Genomic DNA, 24,118 nt, shown 5'->3' with positions numbered 1-24,118 from the left:
TAACATAACTTTTTAGGAGCGAAGGAACTTAGCAAATAGTTGCACCTTATAAACTGGTAAAAGACTTCTATTAACTCCCTTAAAGAGGAACATGAACATACTTAAAAACAGTTGCATATCTACATACCACTGCAGAAATATAACTGGGTGTGCATTTCCTGAATAAAAACTTGAATTCGTACTATAGAATTTACCTAGAATGCTTAACTATGTACATTGATGACATTATTTTGAATCTGTAAGGAAATATTAGGTTCATTTTACATAAGTATTGACATATTTTATTGGCAGTTAATTGTATGCAGATTATTTGAAGTATTAATCCCACCATATCACTGTTTTTTTTTTTCTAACTGCTGTATCTTTTTATACCATTGGTAGCTAAAGCATGCATGTAGTCTGAGATTATTGCATTTTGTATTGCATAAGCTACCTGGTTACATATAATGCTGCCCATCTGTGATGTAATTTTCAGCATTATGTAGTTTATGTGGCTGTAGCATACAGGGTTGGTATATGTCCTGCTGATGACTACAAACACACCTGTATATAATATCAAAAGCATGTACACATAGCTACATGCATGGCATGTATAACTAAAGTAAATATGTAACTAAAAGTTGATGAATTACTGTAATAATTGAAGCTTTCATTCACCAAAAGTTTAGTGGTCGTGCTGCACTTTGTCCTTTCCTTTTCCAGCAGAGCTACAGCAGAAAAAATTAGCAGTACACACAATTAACAAGCTTCATATAGTAATACAGACTTTAGTGCAGTAGTCTCATGATCTTGAGACTCATCATCATCAATTTCATCAGGCTGCAAATAATCACTGGTGTAATTGAAATAATTAATCAGATATTATTAACCTTAAAATATTCAAAGCCGTCAAAGTAGGGTTGCTTCATTGCTATGAATTGAGCAAAAATGAATAAGTTAAATTAGATGACATCTATCCAACTGCTGCATGAATACTCAGCACATTACTATACATATACAGTGTGACATTCAACTATCAATTGAAAATTTTGGAGCTGACAAGTCCAGAATGAGGCATTTGGGACAAACACTTTCTCCCCCCTCTCCCCACTTCCTTCCTTTTAGGAATAGCCAGATTGTGTTTTAATATGCAAGATCAGTTTATTACTCAAGAAATACATATACTGGTTCACAAAGCAGAGCATTACCTGCAAAATTACTTGAAAGAAAGGCAAACCATTACCCAATACCTTTGTTTGTGCTAAGTTCCTCTTTTAAGAGTAATAACAACTTGTAAGAGTTCACAACCTTTAAAATCAACAGTGAAACACTGCTGAGTCAGAGAGGTGATTATTTGCTGCTACCCTTAAATTATCACTTGTTTCACTACTTTTTATTTCTTTGATCTCTAATCAAACATAAAATTCCTAATTGTTCTTTGCATTGTACTTGTTGTGATAATTAAATCTGTTTTCATACGTGCACAGGATTTATAGTGGGGCCAGGGTTCTGTTCAGAGAAAAGTGTACCTTGGTGTAGTGCAGGTATCTGAAACACACTTTGCATGCAAAACATACAACAGGTCTCTGGGCATGCAAAATTATGCCAAAATACTGTAATTTGGGTTGAACTGTTGTATTATTGTGTTTAGAATAACTGACTGTTATATTAGAGTGTTTGGCTGTTCTTTGAGAGTACCTCAATCAGTGTTGTGCGCTATTGAATTGTGGACTTAAAAAGAGGGCAGTTCATCTGAACCCCTTCCCCCTATATTTGGGTCTGCACTACTGCATGCACAAACAGCATGCATGCATATGCACGTGACAAAGCTAGTGAGTCTGGGGGCAAGAGGTTCCTCCAGAGAAATGAATATCTGAAATTGCATCTGGAGGCTGACTTTACATTCTAATTATCTTTCTACTCTTTGTTAACATCAAGAGTATAATGGGTACTGATGAAACCCGGAATGGAACGGAATCAATAGGGGCGTGCGCCAACTCAAAATCGTTTTAGAAAGATTGTGCACTGTTTCCAACTTTCACACAATAACTAGAATTAGTTTGTTTCTGCTCTAGACATGCTAGAAGTCATTTGCTCAATGGTTCTATTTAATGCCCACTGCAAGAATGTGTTGTACTATTGTCTAAGCTGAGCAACGATCATTTAGCTAAGCTGCTAAACTATTTTTTTTTGTAAGCACTGTTAATATAACATACTCCAGTTTGCTAACTATCGCCACCAATAATGGTAGAATTAGCTATAGCCGCTTCAGATAACCAGCGACACTTGTACTAAAAAGGCTTGAATACCGCTACAACATGAAAATACTACCTTTAGAATGGTAAGGAAGTACTTCTACATCAGGATTAAACTAAATTGGATGGATTTTATTTACACACAACTTGCCACGTGGCGGGTATTTAATAGAACTTTCGATCGAACGATTACTAGTATGCTTATAAACAGAAACAAACTAATTCTAGCACAATCCTAGTTATTGTGTGACAGTTGGAAACAGTGCACAATCTGTTTAAAACGATTTTAAACTTGGCGCGCACCCCTATTGATTCCATTCCTTTCCATTCCGGGTTTCATCAGTACCCGAGTATAATTTACCAACTAATTAAAATTTTACTTCCCGCATGCTAAGTACTACTGGACCATGTTGGACCAGCAGATAGTATTCACTTGTGTCAAATTCCTGGATCATATTGAAAGTTTAGTTAATTGAGATTGGGACTCAATTGGGATAAACTTAATTATTAGTTTCTCATATTCCTATACTCAAAATAACAGTGCGGGAGGGTGGATTTTTATTTTATTTTTTACTGACTAGACAGCTGAATTAGCTAGCTAAAATGGCTCAGAGAATGCAGTTTTCTTAGACTGCTCTAGCAAGGTACTACATTTAGAAGGTGCTGGATAGCTGCCTACACTCAGCCACCAAATGGTATAAAAAATCCTTGATGAGGTAAGAAAAAATTAATGACCATACGGGCAAGGATGAGAAACTAATAATTAAGTTTATGTGGCCTTGGGAAGCAATTTTATTGCTAATGTGCAAGACATGCACGATCAGTTACTGTAGCCCAATGCACGATCCCCTTGATAGCTACTGTAATAGCTACCTGATTTGACAAATCCCATATATATTTCAATATGTAGATGTTCACTAAATTGTATGTAGTTAATGTTGATTTGAAATTGACTGACAACTATGTATTGATCAAGAAACATTTATAAAACTAAATAGTAGTCTTATTATTGGGTATTACATAGGGCTGTATAACAATTATGTGCTTAGTCCCTCTCCTTGCAAACTCCTAGATTTATGGCCTGTTTGAGCACTAGGAAAATACATATTTATTTACCAAAAACAAAGGCTGTAAAAAAGGGGTGTTGCCAAGCAAAGTAGGATTAATTGAACAAGCTTATTCAACATGACTGTTAAGAACAAGGACTCATATCAAGTTGCAGCCAAGTATTATCCATCCTCTTTTGCAGCTAGCTATAACTATAATAAAATTAGAGCAAATACACGCATATGTCATTTGGCTGCTATTTAAAATCACACACTACAAAACAAAAGTTTCCAAATTATAATTATTTTAATAACAGTTGCATGTGTATTTGTTCTAGTTTTATTATACCTTTAGCTAACTACAAAGAAAATAGGTAATGCTGCATTCATTTGGCCACAACTTGATACCAGTCCTTGTTCTTACCAGTGATGTTGAATAAGCTTGTTCGATTGATCCTATTTTTCTTGGCAACACCCTTTTTTACACCACGAAAGCTTTTATTGCTTTAGGGCATCACACATTTTTTTCACTGAGAAACATCAAGACAAAAAATTAAAGCTATTAGTTTATATAATTGGTTATCACAACAACCTGTTATTGTGAGTATTGCATCATAGATTGGGATATGAAGTGGTATGCATTCCAAAGCCAAAGATTGTAGTTTTGTACAAGTAGGCAGGTACCGGTAGTGTTGCAGCCTCAATGATTATTAAGGGTATGGCTTCTGGCATCACTAAACTGTCAACTGATTGAGTAAAGGCTGAAAGCAAGCCCATACCAGTACTTTTATATTTCCCAGACAAATGGCAGTTGAGAATGTGCCCCAACTTCTTAATATGTTGTAACCAATTAAATTGGATTGTCCCTTGAAACACACAAACAAAGTAAGTGTTTCATGTGCTGCGTTACTATCAGACCCTTAGATAACAAATACTTTCACACTTCCAGGAATAGCACAGAATAGCAAGTTCACCAAGCTCACCACATTGATTCACCTAGAGTTGACTGCAAATAACTGTTTATATCGAATAGTACTTAGTTCACCAAACTATAGCAACTAGCATTGACTACAAATAAACGCTACTTGAGTAAACATTACTGTACTAGTATTTTAAAAATTGCTAATTTAAAAATGAAGTAGGAATCTATACAATAAAAAGTAGTGAAACAAGAGATGAATGATGGTGCTACAGCATAGCTCAGTGGGAAGTCCCTACTTGGGATTGAACAAAATAATAATGGCTAATGTGCCAAAGTACAGACTTTCCAACTGAGTTATGCTGTAACACCATCATTCGTCTCTTGTTTCACTAATTTTAATGCATAGATCCCTACTTCATTTTTAAATTAACAATTTCTAAAATACTAGTTTGTTTAGTATTTTTGTTGTGGCACAACTAGCTACAATGTAACTTGTATTAGTCCACTTGTATTTTCCACATCTGTAGGCATGGGAAAGGCAGATACTATCATTTACAAACATCTTGCCCATCTGCTCAGTGAGAAGTGGAGTACCCATATTCTGTGGTTATGGGCAGGTTTTGCTGTAGTCTGGGTTTATCCTTGTTGCACTCTTCATTAAAATGTGTATCAGGGGATCACATTCTAGATCCAAGTCCCTCCAGCTATCAACCTTGCTGTTGCTGAGGGGCACCTGTCTCCTTTAGACCAATAATGTAATATACTAACTTTATCAGTGCTTGCTTCTTTTTCTTATAAAAATAGCTAAGTCTATCAGAACAATGTAACTTGTAACTGTTCTATGGTTTATCATGACTGTTATATTAAAGTGACTGTTGTATTAGAGTATATCTTGAGTCAGCCACGCTCCCGGTCAGCCAAGGGGTGTGTAGCTAGCTAGACCAATAAGGAGTGAGGTGATCTTGTTAAGTAAATAGCTAGATTGTTAAGAGGTGGGATCTCCCATAGATAATATACCTTACTATGGGTCTCTGTACTCTTTCGCTATTAGTCAACCTAGATCTTTATTTGGTGGGTATGGTCGAAAACCTATTGTAAACTGGATCCCAATTGTTAAGTTGCACTAGCAAGTGTACCTCTTATCTTGCCTCTTATAGTATGAAGCACTTCTGAAATCCAGCTCTGAAATAATATGCTGCTGAAAGAAAGTGTTGATACGGAAAATTAATGCCTTGAAATGGTTTTGTTGAACAAAGAAGAAGACAAGCAGTCTGATTGAAGATAAAAGAAAAGACGAGGTGCAGAAGGCCTACACTTGTCAGAACCCCAAAAGGCACATCCCACTGGTGAGTTTGTTATTGTGGCATAAAAATAATGGTGACCATGCACTGCTTCATTTGGCTCTAGCCTTGTAACTATGGTCAGTGAGGCAGTCAGTGGGACTAAAATTCAAGTTTTGGAAATTTAAAAAAAATTCTATTTCCAGCCACCTATAAGTGTTTTGTTATATTTAATGCTGCATTATGTATTATATGGACTAGTACTATTCAATAAAGGTGATTTTCGTCATGTAAAATGTCTCTAGGATTATTTTTGAAGGCAGAATTTTGGGTGGAGCACGAAATTTTTTGAGGGGATCCCTACTTAAACGGTACTACCATACCATTTGATTATATAGGAAACTAGAGGTGTCTTAAATTTAAGATAGGGCACAAAAGACTACAGTTATTGGTGTGGGTAACATTATATGTGAAATTAATTTACCACTTCCAAGAGAAACGGCAGGTCAGAATTGAAGAAAACTACTCTATGTTTAATTACATATCAAAGATTGTCCCATGAAGCACACAAAGTGACTGAATCAAACTTTGAGAAAATTGCTTATGGTGGTTCTCGCAAGAGAGGTGGAGCTCCAATATTTGTATTGAGCTAGCCAAAGAACTACATAGTGTTAGTAAATCCCAAGGCTAACACAGTCTAAGATATACCGTAATTTGCTTTATTTTCATGCAAAATATTTTTGTGATAAAAATTTTCATGTAAAAATATTTTCGTATGATTTATGTGAATGACTGCTCTATTAGAGTAGTTTGATATTATGTTTTAAAAAATTTCGTGTAAGAAATTTTCGTATAAGTTATGCATATGAAAATTATTTTACAATGAAAAAAAGTAAATTACAGTAAGCATCACAATGTTGGCCTCATGGGGCCTCTTGTGTTAACGAGTACGAGAGGAGAATATGATGTTTTGAAAATAATGTCATGGGGCATTACTAAAATATGTTTACTTACTAATATGCTTATATAACAATATACCAAGGATTGTTTTGTATTGCAAGGCCATGTAAATGACATGTGGTAATCACTCGTCCTACTTTCCTTGGCTGTGCGAATACTGCCGTGAGTCTTGCTACTAGGTGGAACACTTGTGCACAAGCCTATGAAGGATTCAATAAACATGTGCTCAGAACAAATTTAAATGTACAAAAAGAGTACATTATAATAACCTCTGTCATTTTGTACTCTTGGTACAACTTTACTGATTGTACAGCAGTACAATAGCCTTATTGCTAGCTATCATTATACCACACCATATATAGTACAAAACAGCTCATCAAATAGTAATTCACAGCAGTCAATAGTGATCCTGATTGTTTACAGTGTGAATGATGTGATCATGCAGATATGACACAACACCATGTAGCTACTTAAATGCAAAGTGAACAAAGTGTGTTGTCATCAATCTTTCTGCTTTGTGTTGTGTATATCTCTACCACACAATGATTGCAAGCATGATGAGATAGAATAGTTGCTTCACTGTCTGACTGCAGGCGGCATACTACTAGTAACTTAATAATGAAGTAGGGATCTACACAATAAAAAGTAGTGAAACAAGAGATGAATGATGGGGTTACAGCATAGCTCAGTGGGAAGTCCCCACTTTGGCACTGAACAAAGTAATAATAGCTAAATGTGCCAAAGTAGGGACTTTCCCACTAAGCTATGCTGTAACACCATCACTCATCTCCTGCTTCACTACTTTTATTGCGTAGATCCCTACTTCATTTTTAAATTAACATTTCTTTAAAATACTAGTTTGTTTAGTTTTTTGTTGTGGCACAGCTAACTACACAGTGAATTGTATTAGTCCACTTGTATTTTCCACATCTGTAGGTATGAGGAAGGCAGATACCATTATCTTGCCCATTTTGCTCAGTGAGAAGTGGAGTTCCCCATATTCTGTGGTTATGGCTTCACTGTAGTTTGGGGTTATCCTTGCTGTACTCTTCAATAATGTGTATCGGGATTGTGTTCTAGATTCAAGCACATCCCTGTGTGCCTCCAGCTGTCGACCTTGCTGTTACTGAGGGGCACCTGTCTGCTTTAGAACAATAATGTAATATACTGATTTTATTTTGTGCTTACATCTTTTTCATATACACATGAGCACCTTGCAAGAACAGTTAACACGACAAAGGGTTACAAGTTACCTAGCTCATCACAAAGTAAGGAACACTTAATATTTCACCGTATAAATGGCTACTGACAAGTGGCACATCAGTCAAAATCATAGGAGGGTGGACATGGGCACGTGGGCGCATACATTTGTATTAAAAGTATGACCAAGCCTTCAGCGAAGTTTAAATAAGCACCATTTGAAAGTGTGCTTCACGTTTAGTATATTTAGCCAGTCTGCCCCACTCTTCCCCGCTATTCCCAGCACGTAAATCGCTCTTGACTTTATAGAGGATCACGCGTCCAGTAAGTTGTCGGTGGAATCGATGCGTTGCACTCTAGAGACACCGTATAAACTTGTATTCAAGCCCAACAATCGTTGAAGAAGGTATTATGATATACAATAAGCCTCCTATGCTTGCTCCCGTGGAATTAAAGAAAGGAAAGCGTCCCCTGATACTATGTACTCTTGGTGACACTCGAGCTCATGCATGCACCCACCCACACACAAACACACATGTACAAACATAATTCAAACACACTTTGCATAGTGTGTGAAAGTGCATGAACACACTTACCTTAACTTCTTCCACCACACTCTCCTTCACCCATTTGGTTCCTCTGAAAATCATAATGAGTACAAAATGCTGTGATTGAAATACCTTTTTCCCAGATGTCCAGGACACTGTTGTCATTCACTGCTGTTATCATATTCTCCTATTCGTTAGAGAGTTCATGAGTTTTATTTAAAATTATGTTGGGACCAGTTTAGGCCAGGCAAAATTGATTACCAATTTCTTGCTCAGATTTTTGAAAAAAAGATGTGGGCGGATGGTTATTATTCATTATTTTCCAGCCTTGGTTAAAAAGACACACAAATGTAATTGTTCATGGATAGCCTGTGAAAATTGTATGGATATGTGGAAGTGAGACAAGGACAGTTGGGCACCCCAGGCCACAGGACCAAATAGACTGTGTATTACCGAATAGAAGCCCTGGGGTTTATTTCCTATAGATCATTTTTGACCTGGCGTTTAAACGGGATCGGCAGTAATTTGAACCCGGGAATTTATTTCTTACAGTCACGTGGAGCCACTCATTGAACAAGAATAGCAGTAACCAGTACTAGTACCTATGAAATTGACAGCGTGGTTTGAGGCCACTACGTATTGTATATAATTTAAAAGCTATTTGGACTCCTCTGCTGGGTGAAAGGTTGGAAGTCGGGCAGGAAGATGACAATGGCCATGATGAATATGCTGTAGGCATCACCAGAAGAGAAGGAATAGTTGGACACGTATACCAAGAGAAATATCAAGAGTTTGCATTTATTTCAGTGCATGTCATAGTACCCCAGCGTTTAAATGAGCCCCGGCATTTATTATGACAATCTCGTAGCTGCACCCGGTGTATATTTGAGCCCCTGCGTGTATTTGAGCATGGCTTCTACACGGTCATATATGGTAGTATGCTTGTAAATGATGTACAGCTTATGGTATACATATAACACAAGTGGAATGCAGTAATCACAATCCCAGAGGAGGTTGGACGCATTCAGTGAACTGAAAATTTTTCATGGGAATCTACAATTAAATTAAAACTGTGTACTGTCTATAGTGCATTTAAAAGTTTATAATTAATGACGTGGCAAAACCCAGTTTTGTATTGCGACTATTGAGGGTCACGTTAAATATCTAACAAAAGAATTAAGAGCAACATAATTAAAGTAGCATTTAAAACGTATCCAACCTCCGTGTCCCAACCCAGCAAAAATACAGTATCAACTTGATAATCCACAAATCAGCACATTGGGCTAGATACATTTTTGGATTGGTATAGCACACTAATTAAATGCTGCATTCTTCAAACATTGCAGAATGATTTGCCCAGATACTGAGTGTGATATATTGTGGGTCTAGCCTACTTGCATATTATCAGGTGACATGAACATAACTTGCCATGCATTAACCACTAATCACTTCAATCTGTAGAGATAAAACATGCGTTTGTCATACTTTTAACAAGTTGATGTTGTGTTTCTAAAAACCAGGTGCAGTGCAGCTAGCTGGAAGCTACTTATTTTTACTTTGTTGCAATACTACACACAATAATTGAGTTTTGTAATTTGTACTTCGTGATTGATGAAATATTTCTTAATTCTTTAACTACGTTGCTATGCACTGCTAGGGAAGCGTACCTCGAACAAACCGTACCTCTTAAGTTCACCTTGTACTTTATCCCTAACAGAAGTTACAGAATGTATACTATTACAGTTTTGACGGATCCCTTACAAAAGCTTTATATTGTTGCAGGCCTTTTTGGCCTGTGAACTGCCTGATACAGGCAGTAAGATGATTACAGGCCTGCTGAAGCTGTTATTCTAATATGAGTATAGGCCTGTATGGATCACCTAAATGTGCCACAAGCCAGTTGTAAACACTTACACATTTAATAAAATAGGTTACAAGCCTGTAACAGTCCTTTTCTCTCATGAACACAAATGTCCGTCTTGTGTAACTATCCAATATCATGAATCTCATGAACACAAATGTCCGTCTTGTGTAACTATCCAATATCATGAATCTCGTATATTAAAGGGGCAGTACGCCAAGCCATACAAGTACCAAAACCATACAAGTGCGACAAGCATTTGATGCTGTTTTACGTAATTACTGAGCAATTGTGGTTTGGAAATGAACGACAATTCTCAATTCCATACAGCCTGCTACAATGACTTGGAATCATTTTGCTGTGAAACTACATGTCTAAACAGGTTATTTACGCCAAGTAGAAGATTGTAAACGGCGTGAATGCTCAAAGGTAATGCAACGGCACGGAATGCTTGGAAATGTAGCCACGAGAACAGCAGCGCCAGCCCATTGTAGACCGTTAATTAACTCAACAGGCTTTCTTTTTTTTCTCTCTCTCTCTCAACAGGCTTGTTTACTACAAGTTCTTGTCAGTGCAACTATCATGATAACATTACAAGCCTGTACCAGCTGCTAGAGCCTGGCTGAAGCGGCTGTTTGTAATCCACATGGGGCGAGGCGGCTTTATGGGCAGTTCTATTCACTACCAAACAACGATGTGAACTGTGCTATACCTTACGAGTAAAACAGTACAAATTTATACCACTACCATCGCTTTGTTTACAATTATCCCACTACAAGTTCACCATTTCGTGGCGTGATGTAATAAAACGCAACAAATTATCACGTCATGAACATATTTTACGGGTTGTGAAATGTGAAATTAGCACTTGTACGGCTTAGAGTACTGTCCCTTTAAGTAATATAATTGTATGTTAGCAGGCCCATAACGTGTGTATTGTAAACTGTTAATGAGTCTTGTGAAGCGTTCAAGAGCTGTGGCAGGCCTGTGGAAAATGGGTCGTCTGTAGCATCTCAATCCCACAATGAAACATAACACTTCTTTGTAACGTTATTTAGCACATATTTATCGAATCACGTATTGTGGTTGTTGGTGGTATTAAGTATTCATCGAATTACATTTAGTAGATGCTGGTAGTATCACTATTAACTATTTTTTTTTTGGCAGGTGGTCAGGTTGTTTAATCACGTGATCAGTTGCACGTGATCCCCTCTCAACGCAGGTCGGTGACAAGCACGTAGCTGCTATTGCGTTTTCGAGCCTTTGTTGTAATCTGTATGGCTCGATGTAGGATTTTTGGCCCCTGCAGCTAACTCGAGCCTATCTGGACAAGAGTTCCATAGCCCAAAGAAAGCCCATAATGGGGTAGCAGGGGGTTCTAAGTGGCTAGTTGGAGTAGTTTAAACCTTGTCAAAAATGATCATCTTGTTCGAGCTTGGTTTTCCTATCGCCCAGATGAGGTCTTGTCGCCTTTGATAGGCACTGTTAAGCGTTAGCGCCATAGGGTTAGCACATGTGTCTGCCTATTCATGGCTACCTGGCCACCTCTATGTAAACCGTGCCAGCAGTGCAGTTTAGGAACTGCAAATTGCTATTGGTTGTTGATACTGGCCGGTATAGAAAGGAATATATTTCAAAACGTTAAGTGAGTGATGTTGTATCAGTGCCATGCCCTGGTCTGGCGAGCAATCCGCTGTCAGCGGACTACCCCAGCTTCATCGATACTTAGCTGTGTGACGCTACAGCCTTTGTTTGATTGAAGTTTTATGGTCATAGTTATGACTTATGCTAAGACTGCTTGCTATAGGTGTGTCACCAGCGTGGTGCAAAGTTGGCAGTATCAGTAGCCGTAGCTATAGCTTGTTATTAATCTATAATGTACGTGTGTATGCAAGTGCGTTTTAGTGGCTGCATGGCCTGTTGGATTTTTGCACTGTAGTCATGTGATGACCTAGCTGATGTGCAGTTGCGCTCTGTCCCCAGCTCGCAGTGCAGTCATAGTGAGTAATATTGGCTCACCTATTTGTGCACTCTTGACACAATCATAATTGACATGTTCCCCGTATCCGGAGAATTGAGGCACAGCCCAGTCTGATGTGTCTACGTGTCACTAATCTGATACTGCTTAGGGCAATCTCACATCTCTATTTATAGTGTAGGTATATGTGTTAAACATGCCTGGTGTGATTTCAATAAACTAGTGCATGATACCGCTGGCATGTGGTAATGATCAACTACCTTAGTACAACTTTGTCTTGTTGCCTGAAGTAGTGCTACTAGATCTAGACTCACTCGGTTGCTTTGTTCAGTGGTCACCATAGCTGTTATAGTGTGCTGCTTATCTGTCACATCCTGACTAGCTGGATATAGAATATTCTAGTCTGTTTTTTTTTTTGTTTTTCTTTTTTGATTGCTAGGAGTTCTAGTCAAGGTGTTCCCAGCAAGTGAGCTGTACTAGTCGCAGCTGGTCATCTTGATTATTGGTTATTGATTTAGCTGATATGTGTGTACTGTACATGTGCTACTGAACATCGCTGCCACATCTAGCTACAGCAAATAATATAGTCTGGTGCTAACGCTCAAGTTGATGACTGACTACACTGTGCTGGTCACTTAGCAGGTATAGTCATATGCTCTCGGTGTAGCTGAAGCGTGCTTAAACTGTGGCCACAGCTGCTGCAAGTCCTGCCATTTAGTGGTAGTGATCAGCTGATGTGTCACTGTACCATGCTACAAATGTAGCTGTCCTGTCATTCAGTTAAGTGCAGTAACTGATATGCTACTGTATAGGCAACTGAGTAGCCATTTTGTTTACTGCCATCGATGTTGTCATGTATAGCTGATACATATCTGTAGTGAACTGTGCTATACCACTGTATAACTGTCAAATATACTGCAAATGACACTGCCAGGTGCTATCGTTATAGCTGAAGCAGGAACTAGGCCTTTATGATCAGTGTGGGTGAAGAGGAGTCTTTAGAGCACATGGTTGGACATGCTAAGTATGTACGATTTTGCAGAGACCAAAGCCCAACCTCATGTGATTGCTATGGCCACTGTACTGCATTACTGACATAGTTGTCTCACCTACTGTGACTGATACTGAGTGATAGTGATGCAGTCAGGTGAGAAAGCTCATAGCTGCCCTGTGCTGTTACTATCTGTAAGATCTGTCAATGGTGCAGGTACAAATAACGCAACTAATGTGTAGCCGCAATCGTGATGTGGTCAGGATTATCTATCCTGGCATGGCTGTTACGTCTGCAACTAATGCGTCAGGTGTTTTCAGTATGCAGTTGAAATTCCTGACACTTCTGCTGTACATTATTCGTAGCAATCTATCTGATGTGTGGATGTAGGATCATGACAAAGCCAGATGTCACATCTACTACAATTGATGCAGTCAGATGTAACAATATACCTGATATATGTGACTGCACAGTGCTACTGATGTAGCTGTCATGTCCACTGAAGCTGCAATTGATGTAGTGAGGGTGTGTGGCTACGCTGGTGATGTTTCTGCTACCTCCATTGTAATTGATATAGTCTGATGCTAACAGTATAGACTGTACAGTGCTACTGGTGTAGCTGTCCTGATCATGATGCAGTCAGGTGATGATATAGCTGATATGTAGCTGCCCTGCTGAATTTTCTACCACCTCCGCTGTGACATGTTCCTATGTAACAATATAGCTGATGTGTGGCTGTTGCTACAGTGCATGGTAATAATGTATAGCAGTACTATGGCTGTCCCATTTTTTTATTTTTATTTATTTTTTTACCACTGATGTAGTCAGAAGCTAGCAATATAATGACTGTACAGTGTTGTTGACGTAGCAACTACAGCTGATGCATGCAGTATAGCTGTCGTGTAATTGTGTGATGACAAGAGGTCACGTTCACTGTGATTGATAGTCAGGTAGCTGATGTATGCATGATTGTACTGTGATACCAACATAGTTATCACATTAATTTTACTAGAATTGATGTTGCATCATTCATGTTTGAGAGCTACCAATGTAGCTCATGTTTGAGTACTATGGATGTAGCCCACGTTTACTGATGCAGCTCATGGTTGAGTGCTATCGACATAGCTCATGTTTGAGTGTTACTGGCGTAGCTCATGTGTGATTGCTACTGACATCACTCATGTTTGAGAGCTGCCAACTTACCTCATCTGAGTGCTACTGACATAGCTCATGTATGGCTGCAACTAATGTAGTTCATGTCTGGTGCAGCTCGTGTTTGAGTGCTACCAGCTTACCTCATTTGAGTGCTACAAACTTACATAGCTCATGTCTGGGAGCTCCTGTCTGGGTACTATCAATATAGCTCATGTCTGAGTGTTACCAATGTAGTTTATGTTTGAGCATCAGCGATGTAGCTCATGTAAGCATGTTTGAGTACTACCAACATGGCTCATGATCATGTCCACATAATGCTAATGATATAGCTCATGTTTGAGTGTTACTGACATAGCCCATGTTTGAGTGTTACATGGACGTAGATCATGTTTGAGTGCTACCAACACAGCTCATGTCTGAGTGCTACTGATGTAGCTCATGTTACCAGCTTACCTCTTTGAGTGCTATGTACCAAGTAGCTCATGTATGAGTGCTACTAATATAGCTCATGTTTGAGTGCTACCAAACATAGCTCATGTCTGAAATTGAGTGCTACTGATGTTCGTAGCTCATGTTTGCATGCTACTGATGTAGCTCATGTTTGAGTACTGCTGATGTAGCTCATGTTTGAGTTTGAGTGCTACCAACATAGCTCATGTCTGAGTGTAGTAGCCCGTGTTACCGACTTGTATAATTACCTCTTTTGAGTGCTACTGACATAGCTCCTGACTGAGTGCTATTGATATAGCTAATGTTTGAGTGCTACTGACTGCTCATGTTTATGTGCTACCGAGATAGCTCATGTCTGATACTGAGTGCTACTGATGTTTGTAGCTCATGTTTGCTTGCTACTGACATAGCTCGTGTTTGAATTCTACCAGCGTACCTCTTTTGAGTGCTACTGATGTAGGTCATGTTTGAGTGCTACTCACTCTTGAGTGTTTGCAATGTAGCTCATGTTTTGAGTGCTACTGATGTAGTTCATGCTTGAGTGCTACCAATATGTTTATGGTGGAGTTCTACTGTTGTAACTCATGTTTGAGTGCTACCGACATAGCTCATGTGTGAAAGCTTTTAACTTACCACCTTAATTATGGGTGCTACCGATGTAGCTCATGTCTGGGCACTACCAATGTAGCTCATGCCTGAGTGCTACCGACGTATAGTAGTTCGTGTTTACGTGCTACCAACATAGCTCGTATTGTGAGATGTAGACTCATGTTTGAGTACCAACTTACCTCATTTGGGTGCTAGCAACATAGCTCATTTCTGGGTGCTATAGCCGCTCATGTCTGGCTACTAGTGATGTAGCTCATGTCTGAGTGCAACTGACAGCTCATTTTGGGTGTTACCAACATATTGAGTGCTACCGATGTAACTCAGATTTGGGTACTACCAATGTAGCTCATGATCATGTTTGAGAACTGCTGACATAGCTCGTTTGAGTGCTATACCGTCTTAACTCATGTTTCAGTGTTGCTGACATAGCTTATGTGTGAGTGCTACCAATGTAGCTCATGTTTGAGTGCTACCGGCGTAGCTTATGCTGTGTGAGTGCTACCGACATGGCTCATGTTGTGAGATGTAGCTCATGTTTGAGTACCAACTTGAGTGCTACCAACATAGCTCATGTCTGGCTACAGCTACTGATGTAGCTCATGTCTGGGTGCTACTGACAGCTTATGTCTGGGTGTTGCTGACATATTGAGTGCTACCGATGTCACTCAGGTTATTACCGACGTACCTCATGTTTGAGTGCTACCGATGTAGTTCATATGTGACTGTTACCAATGTATTTTTCTACAGTTGTGACTCATGTTTGAGTGCTACCGACATAGCTCATGTGTAAATGCTTTTAACTTACCACATTTGAGTGCTACCGATGTAGCTCATGTATGGGTGCTACCAACATAGCTTATGTCTGGATATTACCAATGTAGCTTATGTCTGAGTGCTACTGATGTATAGTAGTTCAGTTTGAGTGCTACTGACATAGCACATGTTTAGGTGCTACTGACATAGCTCATACTGTGAGATGTAGCTCATGTTTCAGTACCAACTTACCTCATTAGAGTGCTACCAACATAGCTCATCTCTGGGTGCTATACGTGTCTGGCTACTAGTAATGTAGTTCATGTCTGGGTGTTACTGACATATTGAGTACTGCTGATGTAACTCAGGTTTGGGTACTACCGACGTAGCTCATGTTTGACTGCTACTGACGTAGCTGATGTTTGAGTGCCACCGACGTAGCTGGTGTTTGAGTGCTACCAACATAGCTGATGTTTGAGTGCTACTGACGTAGCTGATGTTTGAGTGCTACCGACATAGCTGGTGTTTGAGTGCTACCGACGTAGCTGATGTTTGAGTGCTACTGATGTGAGTGCTACTGAAGTAGCTGATGTTTGAGTGCTACCAACGTAGCTGATGTGAGTGCTACTGACGTAGCTGATGTGAGTGCTACTGACGTAGCTGATGTTTGAGTGCTACCGATGTAGCTGGTGTTTGAGTGCTACCGACGTAGCTGATGTTTGAGTGCTACGGATGTAGCTGATGTGAGTGCTACTAAAGTAGCTGATGTGAGTGCTACTAAAGTAGCTGATGTTTGAGTGCTACCGACGTAGCTGATGTGAGTGCTACCGACGTAGCTGATGTGAGTGCTACCGACGTAGCTGATGTGAGTGCTACCGACGTAGCTGATGTGAGTGCTACCGACGTAGCTGATGTGAGTGCTACCGACGTAGCTGATGTGACTGCTACCGACGTAGCTGATGTGACTGCTACCGACGTAGCTGATGTGACTGCTACTGACGTAGCTGATGTGACTGCTACCGACGTAGCTGATGTTTGAGTGCTACTGATGTAGCTGCCAATCCACCTGTCCCCAACTGAACCAGGCCTAGCTATCATTCCCCTTTTCCCTCCCTCCTAGGGGCTATACTTTAAAATGTGGAATCCAGGTCACCCAATGTCTAGTCGGGGACACTCAGTCTTCCTCCAGGAGGGATGGATTTTCTTCCTTAAACCTAAAGTATTTATTATTAGCGCTTTACAGTGACCAGCACTGAAGGTCTGACAGCAACATGTGCTACAGCCTTAGGATTACCTAACCTACAAGGACTTAGACCTAGTGACTTGACTTACTGACTGGATAAGGTGTAACAGAAAAGGGGCCAAAGGAAGGAAAAAATCCCTCCAACCCCAGAATTCAAACTGCAGGTCACCCAATGTCTAGTCGGGGACACTCAGTCTTCCTCCAGGAGGGATGGATTTTCTTCCTTAAACCTAAAGTATTTATTATTAGCACTTTACAGTGACCAGCACTGAAGGTCTGACAGCAACATGTGCTGCAGCTTTAGGATTACCTAACCTACAAGGACTTAGACCTAGTGACTTGACTTACTGACTGAATAAGGTGTAACAGAAAAGGGGCCAAAGTAAGGAAAAAAATTCCTCCAACCCCAGAATTCAAACTGCAGGTCACCCAATGTCTAGTCGGGGCCACACTCAGTCTTCCTCCAGGAGGGATGGATTTTCTTTAACTCAGATATCAAATATGATGTACTTATACTCCTTATTGTGTCCTTGTGTTAATTGCAGCAAGCACCCGAGAACTCTTGACTTTCTTGTAACACACTGTATAGCTATAATCAATGTAATTCTTAGTAGGGTAGCTAATTAAGTAATTACTTATTAAGAGTAATTCTGGCCACTGGTACAGGATACCAGTGGACCATCAGTGCTGCTCCAGCAACACTGTAAAGTTTTTAAATAAAATGAATGTGTTGCTTTGCTTCACGTATCATCAAATTGCAAGTATCGAGTATGTATACCAGGGAAAGCACTTAGCTACACAGGAAAATTTTTTAGAAATACGACCCTTTACTCGTCGGAGGATAAGTACCAGCTAGCTATTAAAGTACCACTGGCGAGAACGCTCGCCGGCACGAGAAGTGCGGCCATACAGTGCCAGCCGACTTATACCACAAGTATACTGAGCTACTGACACCCCCGACTCAGTGACATGCAAAACACACCGTAATTAATCATAGACTCACTGTCAACTCTTGGGTCGGTCACAGTTTTGTGAAGGGTGCATTGAATACCACCCACTGTCTCAGCCATAGTGATAAGCGGTCTAGCTTGCATATCGATATCAAGAGTTAAGTAATGATTTGATCGATAAGCTAATTTGCATATTGGACATTGGATATCCGCACTGAGAAATCGGATATCAGACTTGAGATTTCGGATTTGTCACTTGGCGCGACCTCCAGGGCCACCGTAACCTACTGTGTGTCACCCCCTTGCTCTTTGTTCCTTTTTTTTGTTTCTTAGGTTTTTTGTCACGTGAATACCGACAAAATATAGCTAACTAACCTGCTTAGTAATTTAACACTTCGCCTAGGACTCGTGTCACATGTGTCATCATAGCTCTCTGTGATCAAATCTAGTACAGTACCTAGCATCAGATTGTCATTTGCCTCACTTTATTCTGGTGGCTGATTTGGTGGACTTGACAGCTCATAATGTTTGGACGCTATCAGAAGAACTTTTCTGAAGTTTTATCACTAGGATTTCGTCCCCTGAGTGCGTATAATGCGACTAGGCAACTGCAGAGACTACACACAAGTACGGCACCGATTGTGAGGCTATATAGCTCAGGTAAATTACAGTGCTGTGATGAAGTTTGTAAACCAAACTCAAACAATAGCTAGCGTATAAGTTTAGTCTTTTGTATGACATGAGCCAACGCAAGGTTCTGTGTCAGATGCGTTGCGTGCATGTTGACAGGCCAAATTTTCGAGCAAATTTTAGTTTTCTGACGGTGATAAACAAAGCTATGTACCTATATTAAGTCCCACTACACTCCGGGATCGCTACACTCCCAAACCGCTTTTTCTTCAGTGTGTGGGGACAGAGAAAAGAGGGTCTGGTACGAGGGGTGCGACACCTTCGCGAACCTGTACGTGATTTGAAACCTGATTTGTGATTTAAAACTAGTTCACGCGTGATTGCTGTAGTGTGATTTGTGAGGTTATTACTGGGTTCTGAGGACAATAGTTCATGATAAAGACTAGTCATATCAAAACATATGTATGGGATTTGTCAAATCAAGCATTTTCAGGTGGTCAACATTAAAAGTTTTCAAACACTGGGTTAAACCTTTAAAAATTAAGAATTATGCATTAAATAAATTTAATATCTGTTTAATATGTTTTTTGAAACCTCAACTTGGTAAAACAGGCTGATCATAAAATCTCATCATTCCTTGTCATTTGTTGTCCAATACAAAATACATGTATTTTACACCACACACAAAAACACTAATTTACAACCTTTAACTCACAAAATTTCTACAGCACACCATACAATAAAAGAAAGCCCTTGAATTTTTCTATCCAATTCCGACCGTACAAATGGGAAATGTCGCCATAGCAACAGTTATTTACTGCTGATGATGACATAATATGTGCTCCATACATTAACCTGTTGGAAAATTTAATTATCTCGCCGGGAAAATCCCAATTTACAAGTTGTTATCCTCAGCCAAATTCGCTAAATTTGGTATCATTCTACACAGCGAAGAATGCTTAATAAGATTCCGACCGTACAAATTGTTAAACAGGTTAGTTTATAGAAATATGCTTAAAAACACGTGTTTTTACGGGCATTCTGAACACGTAAATTTCGCGGTATAAGGCTCCTTTTTAGCTTCCCCTTCGTTACTACACAAAGAACGTACACATGAATCAAATCGCCTTTCATCAAGGAATCTGATAAACCAAACTTCGTGTCTGTCAACCAAAGTATGCGGAAGTTATGGAGCCTTGTTTAGAGGACGGTGTTATTTTATATGAAACGGGCGTAACCCATTCGGAAATCCGGAATATCTTACACAAGTTTTGATATGTATTTTGTATTACTGTGAGGTTGTATTGTTTAGAAATATGTTTTTAAGACTAGTTTTCAAAGAGTTTTAATTATGTATGTGGGCAAAATTGCTTGGATTTGTGATTTGGTATGGACTATATCAAATATGCTAGGACTATATCACAACGAGTGCATTATAACTTATAATGCACTTGTTGCGGTCTGCAAAACCGCAACCAGTGTGTTATAAGTTATAATGCACTCGCTGTGGTCTGCAGCAGTGCCTTATACAAATTATGGCACTGGCGGTGCCTTTGAACTGCCCATGCAGAGTGGTACATAACTTGTATATACTACCTCCATTTCTCGTTAATGCATTCCAAGCATTTTCAGAAATCATCCGATTTCTTTGATGAAACTGTGTGATCTCTGCTTTAATATAGTGACACTTCCTAGGATCGTTTAGTTTTGTAAAGTGAGCCAAAGCATAGATACATTGTGGATTTTGAGAAGAAAATAGTTTGTTGTTTTACTGAATGAAGAAGGTCACAGGTTAGTTTATATTGCTGTTGTGATTGCATTCTAGTCACATGGTAATGTCCAGACACTGGGTATTATGAAGTGGCACTTATTGATTTGGCCATTAGTGTAAACATATTCACTACTTTAGTTTATTCATGGATAGTAAAGTAGGTACTTTAGTGCATCAAATGTGCATAATTTCAGACTAGGCCATTATAGCACTGTAAACATATTCACTGCTTTAGTTTATTCATGGCTAGTATAGTAAGTACTTTTTAATGCACTTAAAGCTTCATTATGAGCTGTTCAGCTTGCATTTGGGCTTCCTGTGTTTAATTGCGTACCCACTATCGAAGCGATCTGCACGTTCGTGTCGATACACTTACGTTCAGCCTCTCAGCAGTGCCTTGTCGTTGCTCTTACAACATTATCCACAATCGAAATTCACATGCTCCCATATAAATATACTCGCGAAGCATTCCTGTAGTTTCCCACACTTGCAGGTGAGTCACCCAAGTGGAATATATTAGTTGTAACATGGGCACTTGTGATTTGTCTGAAATATATGCACGAGCACTCAGGCTGCGCCCTCGTGCTCGTGCGTATATTTCAGGCAAATCACTCGTGCCCATGTTACAACTACTACTTAAGACAGACCAATTTTTCATGAAACATTCAAAATATTTGTGGGATAAATCAGAAACTATGTGATCAGGAGTCCATAAGTGCGGCACTTATGGGCTCCTGATATGTGGTATATGGGCTAAAATTTTGCACACCATAGGTACCACAAACACACCAAGTTTCATCAGAATTTGAAATGTGACATTGATTCCTTGTTGATTTGACATGGAATGATAATTTTCAATTGTGAGTTTTGAACTCTTTGTTTCGTCTTGACCCTTGACCCACTAGTGATTTTGTGACCTTGACCATTAACTTTGAGTTTGACCACGGTTGCAGATCTACCTACAGCAAGAGCTTGTGTGGTACCCCCTGTATATGGCGGTTTCGATATATAAATGCCCATAGCATCACATTCTAAGCGCTCTGTAACTTCAGTCGAGTGTTTTAGTACCTCCTGCGCTTATCCTGTAGCGGCCACACCCTTAAGTGAATGGGAACAGGGATAACCGGTCTCTCGCGCACTATTGCGTAGTTAGATGATGTAATCACCTATTTTTGGAATGTTGATAACAAACATTGTAGACATGTTCAACCCGTTGCACAGCATTTCGAATCAAGAACTGTTCAAAAAAGCACCTCTGCAATCCCTGCAAACCGAAGAAAAAAATGGTGCTGCATGCCCCAATTATATCAATTATCATCTGTATCCATTACGCTTCGTTGTCGGCTACATCCAACCCCTTACACAGCAGTACGAATCAAGAACTGTTCAAAAAGCACTTCTGCAATTAAAATAGCCACTATGAAAAATACGGACGATTTCCGTTACGAAGGGAAGCCATCATGTGCTACCGCCACATTAATACTTTTCGCTGTCAGCAAAGATGAATGGGACACAAAGGAGGGCACTGGTAAGTCCATGAAGAATGCATTGTACGTACTGCGGTATGCCAAAAGGCACCTCTCGGGCCGAAGTGACGTCAAACAGTGAAAAAATCAAGCCCGTAGCCTTAGCTGTTATCAAGTTACACTTGTCTGAAGGCACCAGTCAGTCAGTCAGTCACTAGAAATTCCAATAAATAAATTATTTTTAAAATTCCATAGCAACTTGTTGACAGCGTTTCGGGTTGATCTGAAAGCTTGTTTGGGCTTAGTTTTACCTAACCAACACTGCCTCATCGTCATCAGGGAAAATTGAGGCTGATTTTTGGGTGATGTTATTTTGTGGGCCACGCCTACTCCTTTGTGGTCCCTACTATACAGTACTATCGTACTGTATGATAAGGAAATACCTTACTTTGGAGCTTAAGCACACTCACCTTGCTGTACTGAATGCAAAAGGACTCACCCAGAGAGTATCTCCTTTATCAGGTAAGCACTATGAAACACAAGCCTGAAACCTGAACCACCTACAGGACACACAACCCATTGTGTCAGAAAAATTTCCATAATTTTGCTCAACCTATTTATAGAACAGTTGGTAAATATAAACATACTTCAATACAACAGCCAGCAAACACCAAATACACTCTAATAGAACAGTCAGTAAAATCAAATTTAATATCAAGACTCACAGTAGTGAGTCGCGAGGCCAAGAAGCACACAGCGCGTGCCCACAATAATAAACACACGACCACTGCTGTGAGTCATTTACATGAGGGATCAATTATGCAATCTTTTAAAATCCGCATGGCGAAATCTCAGCCTTACTAAAAGATTATGCCTCGAAACCAGGGGCATGTAACCTTTGTATAATGAGTAACTACCACACGAAAAGTCTGGCAAATTGTTGGAGTAGTTTGTTCCATTGCCCACCCATTTATGTAACCTTTTTATAATGAGTAACTACCACACGAAAAGTCTGGCGAATTGTTGGAGTAGTTTGTTCCATTGCCCACCCATTTACAATGCATTAATTAAATTATTTATTCAAATGTGCATCGTTCTTTTTTTCATTTTCTTCGTCATCGCATCCCATTGGAGCGATTTTCTTTCAACCATGAAGTCGTATTGTAAAAAGGCTGCGGCTATCAGGGGCTTTTTACACAATGTATCTGTACATTTAATTTCGCTAAGAGTTGTTCGTTAGTTTATGAGATCGCTTTTGTGTTCTTTGAAGATACAAACTTGCCGCCATGATGTCGAGATGTTCAATTCCCAAACCCAAACAGTGTGGAAGTGGTTAGCCATAGCGAGCTGGCTGATTTCATTGTGCTGTCAACTCTTGGTTTAATTGTGAGTCCAGTCACTGATTTGTTTTAAATTTGCCACGGTCTGCCTCCACTGACTCGTTATAGCGTGACTCCGGCCCATGCAGGGCCGTACATAGCTATAGCCAGCTGTTTCATACCTGCTGTAGTGATATAGTTGAAGTAACTTACTGCTACATTACCTGTGCACGTCTTTAATCCCGCCCCAGCCCTTCAGTGCCTGTGAAACTTCAGTGTTCACTTAAAAAGCCAGCATCAGCGCATCACCTTTCAACACTTAACCCACAATTATAGAAACTCTTTAATGATAGCATGAATATACTGTAATAGTAAACATTTACATTATGATGATCCCATAAAATTTAAAAAATGACTACAATAGCACAAGAAGCCAGATACACTAGCGTTTGGCTATGAAGTACCATCAAGAGTTCATAATATAGTAGTGGGGTCTTGGTACCACATATTAATTTTTCTTCACCATTTGTGTGATTTGTCCATTGACCATAAACTCACCCACCAACAGTCACAACATCAGAATCCACCCTGCATATACAGAAAGGGATACAGTATGGTAAGGCACAGCTAACTAAAAACATGTAATCATATAGTCAGACTAACATGTCAACAAACACTTAATTCCACTATTATGATTATTGTTAAAGTAAGCATCCCACATAGCCATTCCCAAGATGTATTCAGCATACTGC

At 39.5% G+C, this 24,118-nt stretch overlaps 1 protein-coding gene and 1 long non-coding RNA gene across 3 annotated transcripts in view; one reads left to right on the top strand and one right to left on the bottom strand.

The window, feature by feature from the left end:
• The window catches only part of LOC136253192 (nicotinamide N-methyltransferase-like), a 35,492-nt gene that overhangs the window by 6,559 nt on the left and 4,815 nt on the right, over positions 1-24,118 (top strand). The window contains exon 1 of one of the 2 annotated variants that reach the window (XM_066045820.1): positions 18,560-18,840. The exons of the other annotated variant lie outside the window; for it this stretch is intronic. Within the exon in view, the coding sequence (XP_065901892.1) occupies positions 18,705-18,840 (136 nt within the window). The 5' untranslated portion in view covers positions 18,560-18,704. Of the gene's footprint in view, positions 1-18,559; positions 18,841-24,118 lie in introns of those variants that run through there. 2 annotated transcript variants of the gene reach the window in all.
• LOC136253193 (uncharacterized) lies at positions 528-18,328 on the bottom strand. Its single transcript, XR_010700000.1, has 4 exons — positions 18,234-18,328; positions 870-910; positions 767-819; positions 528-707 (listed from the first exon to the last, which is right to left on the bottom strand). It is a non-coding gene; the product is annotated as an uncharacterized lncRNA (long non-coding RNA).

This window comes from Dysidea avara, chromosome 4 (genome assembly GCF_963678975.1).
Source record: "Dysidea avara chromosome 4, odDysAvar1.4, whole genome shotgun sequence".
NCBI classification, from domain to species: domain Eukaryota; kingdom Metazoa; phylum Porifera; class Demospongiae; order Dictyoceratida; family Dysideidae; genus Dysidea; species Dysidea avara.
Note: the sequence above shows the minus strand (reverse complement) of the source record. Positions and strands in the feature narration are given on the sequence as shown.